The following is a 16,764-nucleotide window of genomic DNA, read 5'->3' as shown; positions in this document are numbered from 1 at the left end:
ACTAATGCGTTTACCTATTTAACATATACCTAAACAAACATCTTCTCCACCATTTAATAACTGGAATGAGTACAGCATAGACAGACTGTTCCCTTATAAAGGTAACAAGGAAAATACACAAACATGCTTTATTAAAAGTGTGGGTTATTTTTTAATGGTTAACTCTATCAGCTCCTACAATTCATTTCAGGCTAATCACCCAAGAATGCTTAGGAAGAAAGTCTTAAATCTCTACTTGGAGCTATTTTGCATGCTATCTTACTTTATGGCATATAAAAAGCATGCCACACAGACTGTTGATGCGAGCTACTCTGCATTGGACTGTTAAAGACACTGAATAGAAACTAAAGATACAATGGGATTAGGAGAAAAGCCATAAACCCTGACACTGATTGGCAGTTTTTCAAAATTATAGTTCCCTATTTACAGACTGCAATAAACCCAAAGCCTTTTAATATGCATTGTGCAACGGAATACAATACGAGAAGTGAGCGCGGGTAAGGTTTAGGTATCATTAAGCAAACAGTGTTAGAGAAAATGCGGTGCCTATGTCCTAGTTGAACAACGGGGATTCACTGCATGGCTCCTGATAACCAATGAGACAACATAACAAGAGGCAATGAATCCCAGATGTTACAGATAGGTCATGCTCCATGGAGCCGGCACATTGTAAAGTGAGAGAAATAAAAGTCACTTTTAAGTTTACTATAGGGTGACCATATTTCCCTATGCTGAATATGGGACACCTGGTAAAATTACTTGTATTCAAGTGAGTTCAATGGCAATAAATCAGAACTATGCAGTACAAACATTCAAATTAACATCAAGCTGACTGAGCCCCTTTTAACATACTGCATAGTTGGATTCTTTTTATTTACCTTCTTATCTGTAAGGTTTTAGGGTTCACATGAGGAGGTGTGAAACACAAACACTCCCGTACATGTATCTCACACAGGGAGGGTGACTGACTGACTGACCCACCCTCCCTGCCCGGCACTCTCCACACCTGGCTGCGCCACGTCTTCCCGAGGCAACGTGGGGGGGGCACACAGGGTCACATACCCTCCTCCCCAGATTTCTGCCAGGGTTCACACCAGAATGTGCCAGCAGCAGCCTTTCGGCACTGTGCGGGAGGGAAGGGATGGGAGCTGCTTTCAGCCACAAGGAAGGGGGGGGGGGAGGAGGGATGACCTGGCCTGTGTCTTTGTAGAGCTCATCTCTCTCCCCACTTCCTTGTCCCTTCCTACCCACACGGTGTTGAAAGGCAGCTAACACCACTGCCATAACCCAACCACCTCTGATCGGGCAGGAAGGGGGTAAGCCCTAAGGATGCATTGTGCACCAGGGCCCAGGGAACCTGGCTTCAGGGGCTTCAGCAAACCCAGCCAGAGAGGTCGCTAAGCAGGGGAAGGTGCCTAGGGAATGGAACATCCTGGGGGCAGGACCTAGGGTGCAGGGGCAGCTGAAGAGAGTGTTAAATCCCTGTCCGGGGGGCTGCTGTGGAGCCTGCAGGGCCAGGGTGCGAACAGGCTAGAAATTGCTTCCTCCTCCCCGCCACTCCAGAGCTTAGCTGAGGGGGTGGAGAGGATTCCCTGTGCTAGTGTTGTGTGGAGTTTTGGCACATGCAGGGCTTGGCTCCTCTTGGCCAGCATCCCGGGCTGGAGGGTTGGGGCTTTCCCAGGGCACTGGCCCAGCCAGAGACGGGGGGTGGGGGAGGAGGAGGATGTGCACGGGAAGGAAGGAGCCTGCTGGCCAAGCTGTTGGTGAGCTGAGCACTCCGACCAGGGGCTGGTTCTCCGCACAGTGATGGGAGCAGGACGCTCCCCACCGGGAGAGAGATGGAGGAGCAGCAGGACTGGGGGGAGGGTGAAGGGGCAAATCAGGGAGAGGACAGCGAGAGGGGGAGCATGTAAAGGGTGGATGGGTGGGCAGCAGAGGCAACACGTAACCGGCTGGTACCTGCTCACACTCACCAGCCAACGCAGCGTGCAGCCAGCACCGGTTGGAAATGGGTCAGGGGGTGGAGCTCTGCTGGCCGAGAGCTGACACGCAGCAGAAGTGGCCAGCGCTGCGTATTGCATCTTCGCCCCGCCACCGGCTTTGCACACCCACCCCCATCAACTGCCACTGGACCCCCTTTCTCAGTGCTGGTGGGCAGGTGGCTGATGAGCAGGGATCTGGCCAGCAGCAGGACCCACCAGTACTGATGGAGGGAAACAGAAAATATGGGACAATTTCCCCATTTTTAAGAAAAAGTCGGGACATCTGCAAGGCTTAAATACTGGTCTGACCCTTTAAAAATAGGACGTCTGGTCACTGTAGTTTACTAGGATGAGTGTGGGCACAGCTTTGGTTGGATAAGGAGACCGCACATGACTGATCTGCCTAATGTTTGGTAAGATTTATGTGAATGATTCATCAGACATTGGGTTGTCTGTGAACATAAAAGTTACTGCTTTCACATGAAAAACATGCAACTTCTGCGTTGAGTTGCTAACTGCCCATTTACCTATTCTGCTTGGATGTTTTGTAGCCAGTGCTCAGAGCCAGCTTTAATAATAATAATAATGGAGATATCCCATCTCCTAGAACTGGAAGGGACCTTGAAAGGTCATCGAGTCCAGCCCCCTGCCTTCCTTAGCAGGACCAAGTACTGATTTTGCCCCAGATCCCCAAGTGGCCCCCTCAAGGATTGAACTCACAACCCTGGGTTTAGTAGGCCAATGCTCAAACCACTGAGCTATCCCTCCCTCCTTTTAAGACTTGAAAGACTGCAAGGAGGGTACTGGAGTATGTCACCCCCTGCTCCATTTCTGTTACTGAATGAGGAGTGGGAATGAGGTTGAGTGTACGCAGTAACCTCAGCAACTCATGTCCTAGTTTCCACTCAGGTTTCTATAAATTTGGCTGACAAACACCAAGACTGTAAACTGCAGTGAGGACCCAGTTAGTTTCTGGTCTTGTGCTTAAGTTCACCCTGCACAGGTTTGGATGTCCATGTTTGAGTTGCCTTGCTTGAGTCAGTCAGGCACAAACTGATACTATGGAAAATGTTATAGTCCAAAGTGTATGCTGAAGATGATTAAATCTAATCACTTAGTTTACATAACCCATTGTTAACAACAGCATCCCAAGTGAGATTAACAAACCCTCCATTTCTTCCATAATTAACATGCTGCTTTACCTGCACCATGCATGAACTGTTATCTTTCAGTGTTTATTAGAGATGAACCAAAAACCTCAAATTGGAACATCCCTGAACTGTGAGAAAGTTTAGACCTGAGTGCAAGCTTGGAACCTCACACTCATCTGTATCTTTATGTTATTAATTTATCTGAACAAATAATAATCTGTACAGATTTCTAACTGAGAGGGTGCTTCACTTATGTTTATATTTGTATATAATCATAATCAAAATAAAATAGATTTAAAATCATAGAAAGAGGTATTTGCAAAGGGTAGCGTTGCCCTAACACAGGGGTGGCCTTCATGCGGCTCTTCAGAAGTTAATATGTGGCTCCTCGTATAGGCACCAACTCTGGGGCTGGAGCTACAGGCGTCAACTTTCCGATGTGCTGGGGGGTGCTCACTGCTTGACCCCTGGCTCTGCCACAGGCCCTGCTCCCATTCCACCCCTTCCCGCCCCCTCCCCTGAGCCTGCCATGCCCTCACTCCTCCCCCCCCAGAGCCTCCTGCACACCACAAAACAACTGATTGGGAGGTGTGGGGAGGGCTGCTGGTGTGTGGAAGGCACTGGGAGCAGGGCAGGGGGATGGAGCTGATGGGGGGCTGCTGATGTATTACTGTGGCTCTTTGGCAATGTACATTGGTAAATTCTGGCTCCTTCTCAGGCTGGCCACTCCTGCCCTAACATGCAGATTAGGTTTTGGGAGTGGATCAAGATGGGGATGGGATGAGAGAAAAGAGGTGGGAAACAGCAAGTTTGCAAGAGCTTTACTGATTTAGAATGCCAGAGAATATAATTCACACCAGTGCAGATGACCTGTAATACAAGGCCCCGCCGTTCACCAGTTAACCCCATTTAAAAATCCATATCAATGCCTTAACCTGGGGATCAAAGCTTTGTGCAATGGGCTATGTGTGGGTACTCTGCACTGTTTGTGTATTTCATCCCTAATTCAGAACCATGGACAGTAGCCAGTTGTGCTGCCAAAGGAAAGTTTATTGAAAGAAATTTTGAAAGGAAAATAAAGTATAGCTAGAGCATGCAGCAAATTCCTGAAGTGATATCCCCAGTTTGGAGTTCTTAGGGAGACTGTTCCTGTTTTTAATTTCCTTTCTGACATTGGTGGTGGTGTTTTGTTGCCTCTCCCCCCCCTTTTGGCATATTGTCCACTCAGGAAAATTCCAGGGATGAGACATCATCATTTAGGAGCAGAAGTTCCATTGCTCTCTATTTTCAATTTGAAACAATTCAGGAATAAGACTTAAGAGACAAAATTCAGGAGACAAACATATCTAAAATGCTGAATATGTGGAGCTAAAATGTTTGCCTCTGGGATTTTGTTTCTAATATTTATTCCATTTTATAACAGAATTTGTGGCAGGGCCAGGTTCTGTGAGAAGAAACTCATTCAGATCAGTCTAAAACACAAACACAACACAATATAATAGGGTAATGGTCTATGCTGCCTATTACACAGCAATAGCTCTGCTGTCTGGTTTAACAGTGCCTCTCTCTGAGCATAATACTGGGACATGTTGTATCAAGACTGCACAGCCCACACCAGAGCATACGAAGATACATGTACACTCATCAACTGAGCACAAGATTAACAGCTGACCGGTGTAGAGGATGGAAATTCCATTTTGTGATTTATTTTGATATTTTGAAGTTTGGCTTCATTCTGAAATGGAGCAAAATACCAAAAATTCTCCATGAAGGGAAATAATTGTTTCCCATTTTGGGTCTATTTTACATTGTTTCAGCAAAAACATTTCATTTCTGTGTTGACTTTATTAGTATTATAATGTACAATATAAAACACAATTTTTAAAAATTAAAAATAAAGTCATTTCAAAATGAAAACTTGAAACATTTTGTTCCAGAAATGTCAAAACGGGAGATTGTGACATTGTTGGAACTTTCCTTCACTGGGTTTTCTTCCAAAACAAAAATCCAGTGAAATGGACACAAATTCATCAACCATTTTGATTTTTATGGAACTGCACATTCTGACAGACTATTGGTTCTGTTGAAATTTCTCTATCTCTAGTTAATAGAAGAGCACTGGGCATAACCATAGTACGTATGTTCTCTGGGCCACCAACATGGGGATTCAGAACCAGATTTACAATGTTTTTCAGGTGCCTCAAGATGCAAACAAGCACCTAGGGGGACTTGTAGAAGTACCTAAGTGAGTTAGACACAATGACTTTCAATGTGGTGTGACAAAGTTCCTCCTCTATCTTGGTGGGTCCTGCACTTATTGGCAGATTTTCTTGCCTCAGAGATTCACCATGTGGGTTGGGGAACAGCCCAGAGACATTCCCCTCTGGAAGAACCCACACGCCAGGTCAATTGGGAGGTTTGGGGGGAACCCAGGCCCACCCTCTATTCCGGGTTCCAGCCCAGGGCCCTGGGGACTGCACCTGTCTCTAGTGCCTCCTGTAACAGCTGCATGACAGCTACAACTCCCTGGGCTACTTCCCCATGGCCTCCTCCAAACACCTTCCTTATTCTCACCACAGGACCTTCCTCCTGGTGTCTGATAATGCTTGTGCTCCTCAGTCCTCCAGCAACACACCCTCACACTCTCAGCTCCTTGCGCCTCTTGCTCCCAGCTCCTCACACTCACACCACAAACTGAAGTGAGCTCCTTTTTGAAACCCAGGTGCCCTGATTAGCCTGCCTTAATTGAGTCTAGAAGCTTCTTAATTGGCTCCACGTGTCCTAATTAGCCTGCCTGCCTTAACTGGTTCTAGCAGGTTCCTGATTACTCTAGTGCAGCCCCTGCTCTGGTCACTCAGGGAACAGAAAACTACTCATCCAGTGACCAGTATATTTGCCCTCTACCAGACTCCTGTACCCCACTGGTCTGGGTCTGTCACAGTGGGTTATGCACCTAACCTGGTTGGGATCTTTTGTAAATCCCAGTTGGCAGCCATCTGCATCTTTAGGCACCTAGTTACCCATCCAACCCAGAGGCATAGAAGTTGTAGGACTATAAGTGGTTCAAGAATATGAACATGTTCATTTTAGAACACACCAAATGAGATCCTTCAATTAAACAGTCAAATATGGTTTCCTCTTGTGCATTGATTACTATGTTGTTTTAATGTTTAACTTTTTGTGTTAGTAAAATAAAAATGTTCTCCAAGCTCTTTTTTGAAATACTACAGTGCCTATCCTGATGCCATCCAACACTGACCCCTCACAACTGTTCTAATGTCTTTGTTATTTTGTATCCACCAATATCATGTAATTCACACACTTGCTGAAACGTGTGCTTGACACCACAGGGTACAAAATAACACAGAAAACATCATCTTTGGAACATTAGGGGTTGGCTGGTGCTGTGAATACTCCTAAGAACAGCAAAATCAGCTTTGCCCTTTTGCTAGTTAGATCAGCAGCTTGATCGATCCTATTTATTTTTTGGTTTTGTGAGAGTTCAAGAATTGGGCAGAAATCAATATGACCCACACAGAAGCCCCTCCAAAGGAAAGAAATACCATGATTTAAGTTGGGAAGCTATTTACAAGAATCTGTTGGGAGCATCTTTAAAGTCCTGGGCAAAATGTAGGGTGCCTCGCTGAAAATACAATTAGCTTTTTTGACTTAGAAAAAGAAGAAATAATGCCCTGTTGTGACTATATCTGACACAAGGAGAAAAAATAAGCCATTTGAGTGGCCTGATGCAGCTCAGCAGCATGTTCCGTTTTTTTTTATAGGAGTCCCTCAATAAGGAACATAAACAAACGAGCGGTTCCTACTCGAATAGGTTGCTTTTTAGCCAAAAAATATCCCCCCAACTGTTCCCCTTGAGACTGACATATCAAAAGTAATTGTGTTTCTCAAACTCCCTGATACTCAAACAACCATCCCTATGTGATAATCTATACACAACGGATTATATATTTGGAACCAAATATGTTGTCCTGTTTAGCTAGGATGGAGTTATAGGATGTATATGCTAGGTTCCGATAGTCTTATCTTGCAGAAATTGTTTGGAAAAGTTTACTCATGTATCAGATATAAAAGGAGCAAATAATACTTTAGTTCCTCGTGTGGATCTGTGAAAAGAACTACAAAGCAGAAGCAGAGCTTAGAGTGAGATTGGAAATAGGAAATATTTTTTACACAGTGCACAATTAGTTTGGGGAACTCCTGACCATCAGATATCATGGAAGTTAAGAGCTTAGCAGGATGCAGAAAAGATGGGGGATGACAGCATCCACAGTTACATTAATAAGATTAAAAAAATATTTGAAAGGATACAAACTTCATAAATGAAGGAATTAAGGAAGAAGCTTCCCCTCTGGGCAGATGAGTACAAAATTACTCACTTACGGGTTTTTTGAACCTTTCTCTAAAGCATCTGGATACTATTCTAGATAGACCAATGGTCTGATCCAATATGGCAATGTCTACATCTGTTGGGTTATAAAATTATATATATGTTGTAGTTTTAACTCCTGACATATCAGGGAGTCTCAACTATACCTCCCACACAGTAAATATTTTCTTAATTAAAAGAACTTCTGTGAAATTAGGTTGGAAAAGTAACAAGTTATTTTGATTCTATAAGTGTCTTAAATCACTGTATATCATCTTTTACTTAAACCACTTGAAACTTAGCAGAGTTCAGGTCATTCAATTGGATGCCTAATCTGTACATGTAGATTGGGCTAGAACTGATCATTCCTTTTCTTACCTTCCAGGGTCTATAATCTTCAGTTTCTCTATTTGTTTGATGTAATTTTTAAGCTCTTTTGGGGAGGGGACCATGACTTTTTAAGGATCTCTGTAAAGCACCATGCAAAGTAATAGAGCCCTCTCTAAATGTAATAAAAACAACAATAAACAGGTCAAGATCAATCTTGAAATTACTGTTTACATGCCAACACTGCTATAAAATTTTCATAGGGGAACCATCTGAAACCATCTAAGTTTGCAAGCATAAAATCAAAATGTAAATTATTTGCATTGAATAGCAAGAATCTGTGATAATACCTCCTCTTTCTTCATCTCGTCCCTGCCATTTGTTCTGCTTTGCTGGGGATGGAAAGTGGTGAGGAAGTCCAAGCTGTGATACTCAAAAATAAAGTGTAACACAACTTCAACAAAAACTCCATCACAACTCTATGGTACTGTATCTAGTCAAGTGGTCTGCTACTGGGTATCAAGATGGTAGGACAATAAATGCAAATACATCTGAATTTCTAAGTGCTAAACCAGATGTGAATGTTTCTAACATTTGGGCATGTCTGCATACAAGCTTTTGGCTCATGCATATTTCCTTATTTTTTATTAAGATAATAAATCGTGGCTGTGGCACAAATTGCTATGTACTTTCCAAGCACAAAGAGAAAGAAAGGGTCCTCAACCCCACAGAGCAAAGAATCTAAAACCCTATAATCATTAGAGAAACTTGGCTGATTACTTCCAGGCAGTAAATATACTTATATGCTGCCTTAACAAGTTACACATTTTTTCTGTTATAAATCAGATTTAAATGGTTATAAACGTATAAAAGAAGTCTAATACATGTAGCTGCCTCCCTCAACATAGCTTGTTTTTGTCAGATACAGTGCCTTTCCGCTATCTCCTCTCATAAGCTGCCTTCCATCTCTCCTGCAAATTATCTTTTCTTTGTATCACTATTGTTGTAATTTAAGAAAATCAGTAAAAGAAAAGAAAAAGTTCTTTGCTACAAAGAATATTCCAATGAGACAAAACTGTCCTGTTGTGTTGGAAGACAACCACAAAGGTATGGTTTTATTCATTATTGATTTAGATTATACAAAAATAAATAAGAAGCAATATTCTTGATATGTGGCACTCTTCCCTCTCACAGAGAAACCAGTGAACATGGACGGAGGGCTGTGAAAGGTGTGTTCTGAATGCAGTCTGTACAACTGACCTCTTCAAATCTGTCAAAAATCAAGGTGGCTTACTTCCTATTTAGTACTCAGATCTGTGGGAGTGGATGCTTCAAGGGAGAACCCAAGTTTTTTACTTTCTTGGTCTATATCCAGCCCATGTTGGCAATGTCTGAAAATAACTGCCTTTTGATGGCTGTCATATGGGCTATATTGAAAGAATTGGGGGTGTGGCATCTCATTTTAGTGCCGAGTGGGCAGATGTCTACAACACCAAACCACCACATGGCACTAATTAACACTGGAACTTACAGACTGCCATATTGGATCAGACTAGTGATCCATCTAGGTCCTATGTTCTGTTTCCAACAATCGCCAGTACCCGATGCTTCAGAGGAAGATATAAGAAACCCTACAAAGGGCAATTACAAAATAACCTGCCTACAAGGAATATCTCTTTCCAAATTCTGTTACTTAGAGATCAGTTTATCGCCCTGAAGCACTTCACACTTATTGGCATACTTAGTAGACAGGCCAAGGACTCGGTGAGGAAGGAGATGGAATTTGATTCTTATTCCTCGGGATGGATTCTCCAAGATGGCATTGAGGCATATTGTGAGGAAGCTTGAACTACTTGTGCTGTGCCCAATATGTAGGTTAATGGAAATCTTCAGGGTACATCTATACTGCAGTTAGATAACTGCAGCTGGCCCATGCTAGCTGACCCAGGCTGCAGGGCTGTTTAATTGTGGTGGAGGCTTTCCGTCTCAGGTTGCAGCCTAAGCTCTGGGACCCTCCCACCTCACAGGGTCCTACAGCCCAACCTTCAACCCGAGCCCAGACATCTACACCACAATTAAACAGTTCCACAATCCATGGCCAGCCATGGGTTTTTAATTGCAGTGTGGACATACCCTCAATCTCCAGGTTATCAAAGGTGGCACATTTCACCAGCATTAAAATGATCAAAGGAAAAAAAATTGCATTAGCCAACTTGACACATGTAGATCAGAATGTCTATATTATCAAATATCTTTGACCACTGCCACTGCTGTCTGCTGCTAGTGAGTGAAAGGAAGTGTTGTTGATCCACCCAGACTGAGTCTAAACTACATATAATATAGCAGGGGAGGCAAATGAGAAAGGGGTTTTGAGGGGTAGGAAATAGTGACACAAAGGCAACATTGGTGCCTCCTCTCCTGTTCAAGGAGGCAAACTTTACTTATACCACAAAACATAGGCTGCCACAACTTGGACTTCATAATGCTCAGAATGAAATCCTGGCTCCACTGAAGTCAATGGGAGTTTTGCCATTAACTTCAACAGAGCTAGGATTTCATGCTCAGTTCTGTTCAAACATGATTTGCAGATGGACAGACATTTTCCAGGTGATGGACTGATGCAAGTGCATTTGCTTCTGGCTATTCATTTAGGTTTCTGCATATATTGTACTTTCCTTTGTCTACCATCACAATGTGTCTCTTTAAGAGAAATAGATTCCCACACTCTAGTAACAAGCAATAGTTCTAACAATTAAAATCTCATTTCTGATTGGACTAATTCAACTATTTTTAAGACCTTTGGTTTTAACAGCAAGAAAGAAAATCTCTCATCATAAAATTCATACAAGAAATTGGTCCAGGATTTAGTTACTGTTGTACTTGGTCTTTTGCTGTTTATTAGTTTTGGAGTAATTTATTTTCTTTCTCATCTAGATTTTTCCCCACTGTTTGGTTATAACCTCATCCACAATTACAATCACTTAATAAGCGCATCATAGAACATGTCTGTTTTTACCTTGGGTAAAAGATTCATTTTCTTTATCATCAGCTCACAGTAAGCTATTTCTCTCCCTAACTAACGAAAGTAGGAAAGTGAAGATGAGGTCTCATGTAGAGCTTTACTTTGATACATACACCAGTTACATAGGGTTAGCCACTTGCCCTCTCTCTTTTCAGTTATTTGGCTATCCATAGATCACTGATATATGTGTATTTACAAAGTCTGTGTGCAACTTCTCTTTTGAACTAATGTTCTTCTGTTTTTATACTTTAGCTCTACTGCTACATTCAGAAAAGTGTTGATTTGGATTTAAAACATATTTTCCAATGAGCTCACACTAGAATATTTGGAGACTTTTCAGATTTCCCTTGTTAGAATGCAATAATAGAGGAAGAAACCACCCTTTTTGTAGAATTTAGCCAGAGGGAAACTTAACTTGTAACAGTCTGAGTTGAAATGTCACATAGAATGCTTAAAATATGTTCTGATTTCTGGAAAGGAATAATTCGGCATCAAATAAAGTAAAATGTTCTGAGTTAGTGTGAACACCTCTAGTTTGCAACAGCTGTCACCTTTCCACTGCCATGTTAGTACAGTGTGATCTATTCCTAAAGGAACTCAAGGGGAAGAAAAAATATTTGAGTGTGTTTCAGATCCTCCATTTCCCCACAAAATAGAGCATTTATCTTAATTCGTCTACCCCCAAAGCCCATTCTCAGTGCATATCTACCCCAACTCTAATATTTACAATGAACTAAATAACATATTCTCCTCCCAAACTATTAGTCTCTCCTTGAGAACAACAAATTCTATGGTTGTAAACTGTGTCATTTAATTTATATATGTTGATGAGAGTTTCCTTAAAAAAAAAAAGTGGTAAATCACTATGCTAAAAATAAAAACAGTGGGAAAAGACTTATCTCACTCTCTATTGAATACAGTTTCCGTGCTGCTGTGAGATCAGCTTAGGACAATGACAGAAATATGAAATTCCTTTACGTTCCAAGCACAATCACAAGAATTAGCATATATATGTATTTGTCTAAACAGCTCATTATTTATACTAGAGACAGGCTTGATATTAAAACATGGGATAATTACATTTACAGAACTGCACTTCTGCCCAAATCCCATCTGTGCTACAGACACATAGACAAAAGTTCGACACATGCTTTTCTAATGAAAAAGCGGCATAAAGATATCTTATTCTCCTTAGGAGAAACACCCTTTCCTTCCTCGTGAGAACAATTTTGGTAACGTATGCTGATAACATTAACAAAATGTATATATTTCATACCTGTGAAAAAAAGACAAAAACATCTCCCCTCACAGGTCACCTATCCTATTTATAATCTGGGATATTAACTAGTGTACGTAACACTTAACACAAAACTTCATCAAGCAATCCAATATAGGCATCTTTTTGTGTGCACAGTAATGTAGATTTCAATTACATCAAAATATAGGAATATATTTCAAAAGGTTACAAAGCGAAAAAAAATTCAGCGCAAGGTGGTAAACCTTTTTGGAAAAGGTAATTACTGCACACTTTGACACAGTGCACGGATTATGGTTATTGTTTTTTTTTTAAAGTCTGAGAATAAACAGCACAGTGATAAAATATCCTGATTATCCTAGCAGAAGAAGTGATAATGGGGCAATAGATGCAGAGGGCAAAAGTGGAAAAAACACTCTGCATGTTGGTTGGTGACAAACTGCTGAATCACAAAATCTTTGATTTAAATTATATCGTCAGACCACGTCTGAAGCATACAGCATCACAATGTAAAATGATATGCCCTAAAAATACGCAGGCCACATTTAATTAATTAATTAATTTATAAGGATATATTTTTGGTATCCAATCTGTATGTGTTTCCCAAAAGGTTTATACACCCAGAGAGATTCAAAGGTAGAACTTAAAAGAAAAGCAGCTCAAGGGGTGCAAGATTTTGACCACAGTTTTAGTTTAAGAAAGAACAATTCACTAGTAATAGGTCTGTCCCATTAGGGTCCACAATTGCCATGAAAATTTCAATTCACATGCTTCCTCTCTGTTGCTAAATGTATCAATGTCTTTTTTAAAGGTAATTAAAATAATTTCATCTATGTTTCTAACTCACTGGACTTTTTAAAGAGAATTTGATTTCTCTATATCATTTATTTGGCTATGGAGAATGGACAGATTTGACTGCAAAGAGAAAACGACACTGCCTTTAAAGTGCATATTCTTTCAATCTGCATACAGATTCTTCTGTTCCGCAGTGGTTTTGCTCAGATTTCTTAGTAGACATAGGTCCAATTAGAAACATTCTCTCCCCAGTTTTGCTCACAGAAGAGGGAAAATACCATTTTCAGCAATTTTATGAGAATTTGAATAAACACTATACTACCTGATTTTATGAGGGTGAAATAAAGAACTGAGTTCACAATAACTCATTCCTGTTGAAAATAACATTTAAATCATTTAAATTTGAAATTATGTTATATACATATAAAACCTTTTTTGGAACTTCCCAGGGTGACGTATCACAGTTGAGATGCAATCATGTTAGTCACGGCACGCTGCATGATGCCAATGCTATACTAAGCAGCATGCTATTAGGAAAGGGTACACCAGCATGCGATAGTACTGGCTAGACCCTCCCATGCTGTGACTGTCTATATGCAAACACCATGCCCACTGTCACAGCACAACGGGGCAAAATGTTAGGGAGCTATTTCTGTAGCAACAGGAGCACTTATTCCCCCTCAACTTGACCCCTGCTCTTGGTGGGTGTTGTGGTGATGTGGTTTTGATGTGATATATAGTAGCAGGGAAGCATTGATGCACCAGACCAGGAAATTAAAAAAGATGCCATTCACACAAAGAAATGTTTAGTTAAGTTTAAACAGCTTGGCTCAGATGGTACCTTGATGGACCATTTGTTACATCTCTACTTGTTAATGTCCATTAGGTTGTTCTTTTTTTTTTTCTTCAAATGAAGTTCCTCTGCATTTTACCCTGGGTTTTGAGAGGCTGAGCTAATGTTTAGAAGCAGTAGGGTCCTTAAAGGAACAGCCTATTACAATACACAATAGTAACTATGTTTCTACGATTTATGAAAAGAAAGCAATATGTGCCTGTTTCGGTGCCTGTCGTTTGCCTACCAATGGTGCAGTGCTCCCCATTCCAGCCCTCTCTGCATTCACATTTCCCATCTTTACAGGTTCCGTGTTCCGTGCAGCGGGGATGGCACACACGCTGGTCACAGGCCACTCCTGTCCAGCCTTCTTCACAGCGACATGCTCCGCCAATGCACACCCCATGCGTTCCACAGTCTACGGAACACACTTCTGGTGAAAAAAATAGAATTAGGATTACAACTGAGCACTGTCATTGGGAATGGGTCACTAAACATGTGGTGAAAAGTGATTAGAATTGGCACTTTGTTCCTGTAAACTATATGCAGAGTGTGGCATGCTCATATACCCACCAAAATGAGACTTTGTTTTTTATGAAAAATCACCCTCCCAGCACCTGCACGCCAGGGAACAGCTCTATCTCCTGGAGGCTACTGAAGCCAAACCAGGAGATTGTAGGCACTAAAAGTCCAGTGGTGCAGTGGGGCTAAGGCAGGCTCCTTACCTGCCCTGGCTCCCTGCTGCTCCCGGAAGTGGCCAGCATGTTCCTGCAGCCCCTGTGCGGGGTCAGGGAGTCCCCATGTACTGCCCCTGCCCCGACCTCTGACTCCGCAGCTCCCATTGGCCGGGAACTGCATCTAATGCGAGATGCAAGGGCGGTGCCTGTGGGCAGGGGCTGTGCACGGAGACCCCCTGGCTCTCCAACCTAGAAGCCACTGCCAGAGAGCCACCTGAGGTGAGCGCTGCACTAGTCCCTTCCTGCACTCAAACTCCCTCCCAAAGCCTGCCCCACCCTGGCCCAGCTTGGTGAAAGTGAGTGAGGGTGGGTGGAGAGTGAGTGACGGAGAGATAGAGTGAGCGGGGGGGGGGGGGGCAGGAAGAGGTGGGGTGGGGCTGGAGCCTTGGGGGAAAGGGTGGATTAGGGCAGGACCTGGGGCTGAGCGGAGGATTTGGGGGTCCCCCAAAATTTTTTAAATAAAAATGTGGGTCCTTGGGTTGCTGAAGTTTGAGAACTGCTGGACTAGAGCACTCATCTCCCATCCTAGCTTCACCCAGCACTCCCCCTAAAATAAAGCAGGCAATCTTTCTTAACTTGTCTGCTGGCTCCTGATTGGTTATTTTCTCTTACTAGCCCATCTACGCCAGGGTGAGCAAACTTTTTGGCTCAAGGGCCACATCTGAGTGGGGAAATTGCATGCAGGGCCATGAATGTAGGGCTGGGGCAGGCGGTTGGGGGGTGGGAGGGAGTGCGGGATGTGGGAGGGGGTGCGGGGCGCAGGAAGTGGCTCAGGGAAAGGGGTTGGGGCGCAGGAGGAATGCAGGGTGTATGAGGGGGTCAGGGCAGGGGGTAGAGGTGCAGAAAGGGGTGCAGAGTGTGGTAGGGGCTCAGGGCAGGAGGTTGGGGTGCAAGGTGCAGCAGGGGGCTCAGGGCAGGGAGTTGGGGTGCAGGGTGCAGAAGGGGTTTGCGGTGCAGTTCCAGGGTGGCTCCCTGCCTGCCCTGGCGCTGCACTGCTCCCGGAAGTGGCCGGCACCATGGCCCTGTGGCCCCTGTGGGAGGGGGACAGAGGGCTCCACGCACTGCCCTCGCCTGCGGTTACCTACCCGGAAGCTCCCATTGGCCATGGTTCCCTGTTCCTGGCCAATGGGAGCTGTGGGGGGCGGTGCCTGCAGGTGAGGGAAGCATGCGGAGCCCTCTGCCCTCCCTCCCCCAGGGGCCGCAGGGACGTGGTGCCAGCTGCTTCTCTCCGCTTATCTCTGCAGCACCACGGGGGTGGCAATCCCGCAGGCCAGTTCCAAAGCCCTGATGGGCCAGATTCGGCCTATGGGCTGTAGTTTGCCTACCCCTGATCTAGGCCATTGAAGGACTATATTTTGTTGGTACCCTGGCCATAGTGGATATTTCCTAGGTTGTGTGTATCAGGGCACCTCCAGCTGGGGGCAGAGAAGGCCTGATAGATATCACAATTCTGAAAATATTTTAAAATTATTCCTTATTAGTATAAACCCTTTTGTTTGCAAATGGGGACACTGAGACACAAAGAGGTTAAGTGATTTACCACAGGCCCTAGTGTCAGAATAGGGAGGTGGAACACAGTATTTCCTAGATCCCAGTCCTGTGTTCAGAACATTACAATGTATAGTATCTATCATGAAGCTGCTCATTTATAATAGCTAGAGTATAACAAACTGTTCACTGATCAGATGCTGAAAGAGTAATGTAAGTCTCATGTAAATCATTTGTATTTTAAACTTGTATTTGATATTCTAATGTTAACAGTATAGTAAACAGGACAGGTAGATTATTGCAAAGCAGGGTAGAAATCTTTTTCTTACCAACGGAGCAGTCAGGACCCATCCAGTTAGGATCACAGCTACAGAGGCCTGTGTCAGAGAGGTATGTCCCATGCCCACTACATTGGTCTGGACACTGGGCTCTGGGAAGTTCACAATTTAGGCCACCCCAGCCCGGGCTACAGAGACATTCTCCATTCACACAAACACCTTGATTGGAGCAGGTTGGATCCAAGCAATCAACTGAACAAAGAAAACAAAAGAAATACTGTGTGAATAAAGGTTGGTTCCTACGGGTGTATAGTTTGGATGATACTGCTGGACAGATCAGTGCTTTGTAAGTTTATACTATTACAGTGAATATACCAAACTCTTGCAGTTGTTTTTTAGACCATTTATATCTGTTTTGAGAACTGGTGAAGACAAAATGTCTTTGCTAGGACACAGGCTCTAAAAGTTGAAAAAAATAATGTACCAACTTTAACTAATTGTTATGATTGT

The 16,764-nt window shown here is 43.2% G+C and overlaps 1 protein-coding gene across 3 annotated transcripts in view; it reads right to left on the bottom strand.

Moving 5' to 3' along the window:
• Nucleotides 1-16,764, bottom strand: part of TENM2 (teneurin transmembrane protein 2) — a 1,031,222-nt gene that overhangs the window by 117,579 nt on the left and 896,879 nt on the right. For all 3 annotated transcript variants that reach the window (XM_054036715.1, XM_054036716.1, XM_054036717.1), the window contains 2 exons: nucleotides 16,306-16,506; nucleotides 13,999-14,184 (listed from right to left, as the gene is read on the bottom strand). In XM_054036715.1, the coding sequence (XP_053892690.1) occupies nucleotides 13,999-14,184; nucleotides 16,306-16,506 (387 nt within the window). The remainder of the gene's footprint in view (nucleotides 1-13,998; nucleotides 14,185-16,305; nucleotides 16,507-16,764) is intronic.

This window comes from Malaclemys terrapin, chromosome 8 (genome assembly GCF_027887155.1).
Source record: "Malaclemys terrapin pileata isolate rMalTer1 chromosome 8, rMalTer1.hap1, whole genome shotgun sequence".
In the NCBI taxonomy this organism is placed as follows: Eukaryota; Metazoa; Chordata; order Testudines; family Emydidae; genus Malaclemys; species Malaclemys terrapin.
Note: the sequence above shows the minus strand (reverse complement) of the source record. Positions and strands in the feature narration are given on the sequence as shown.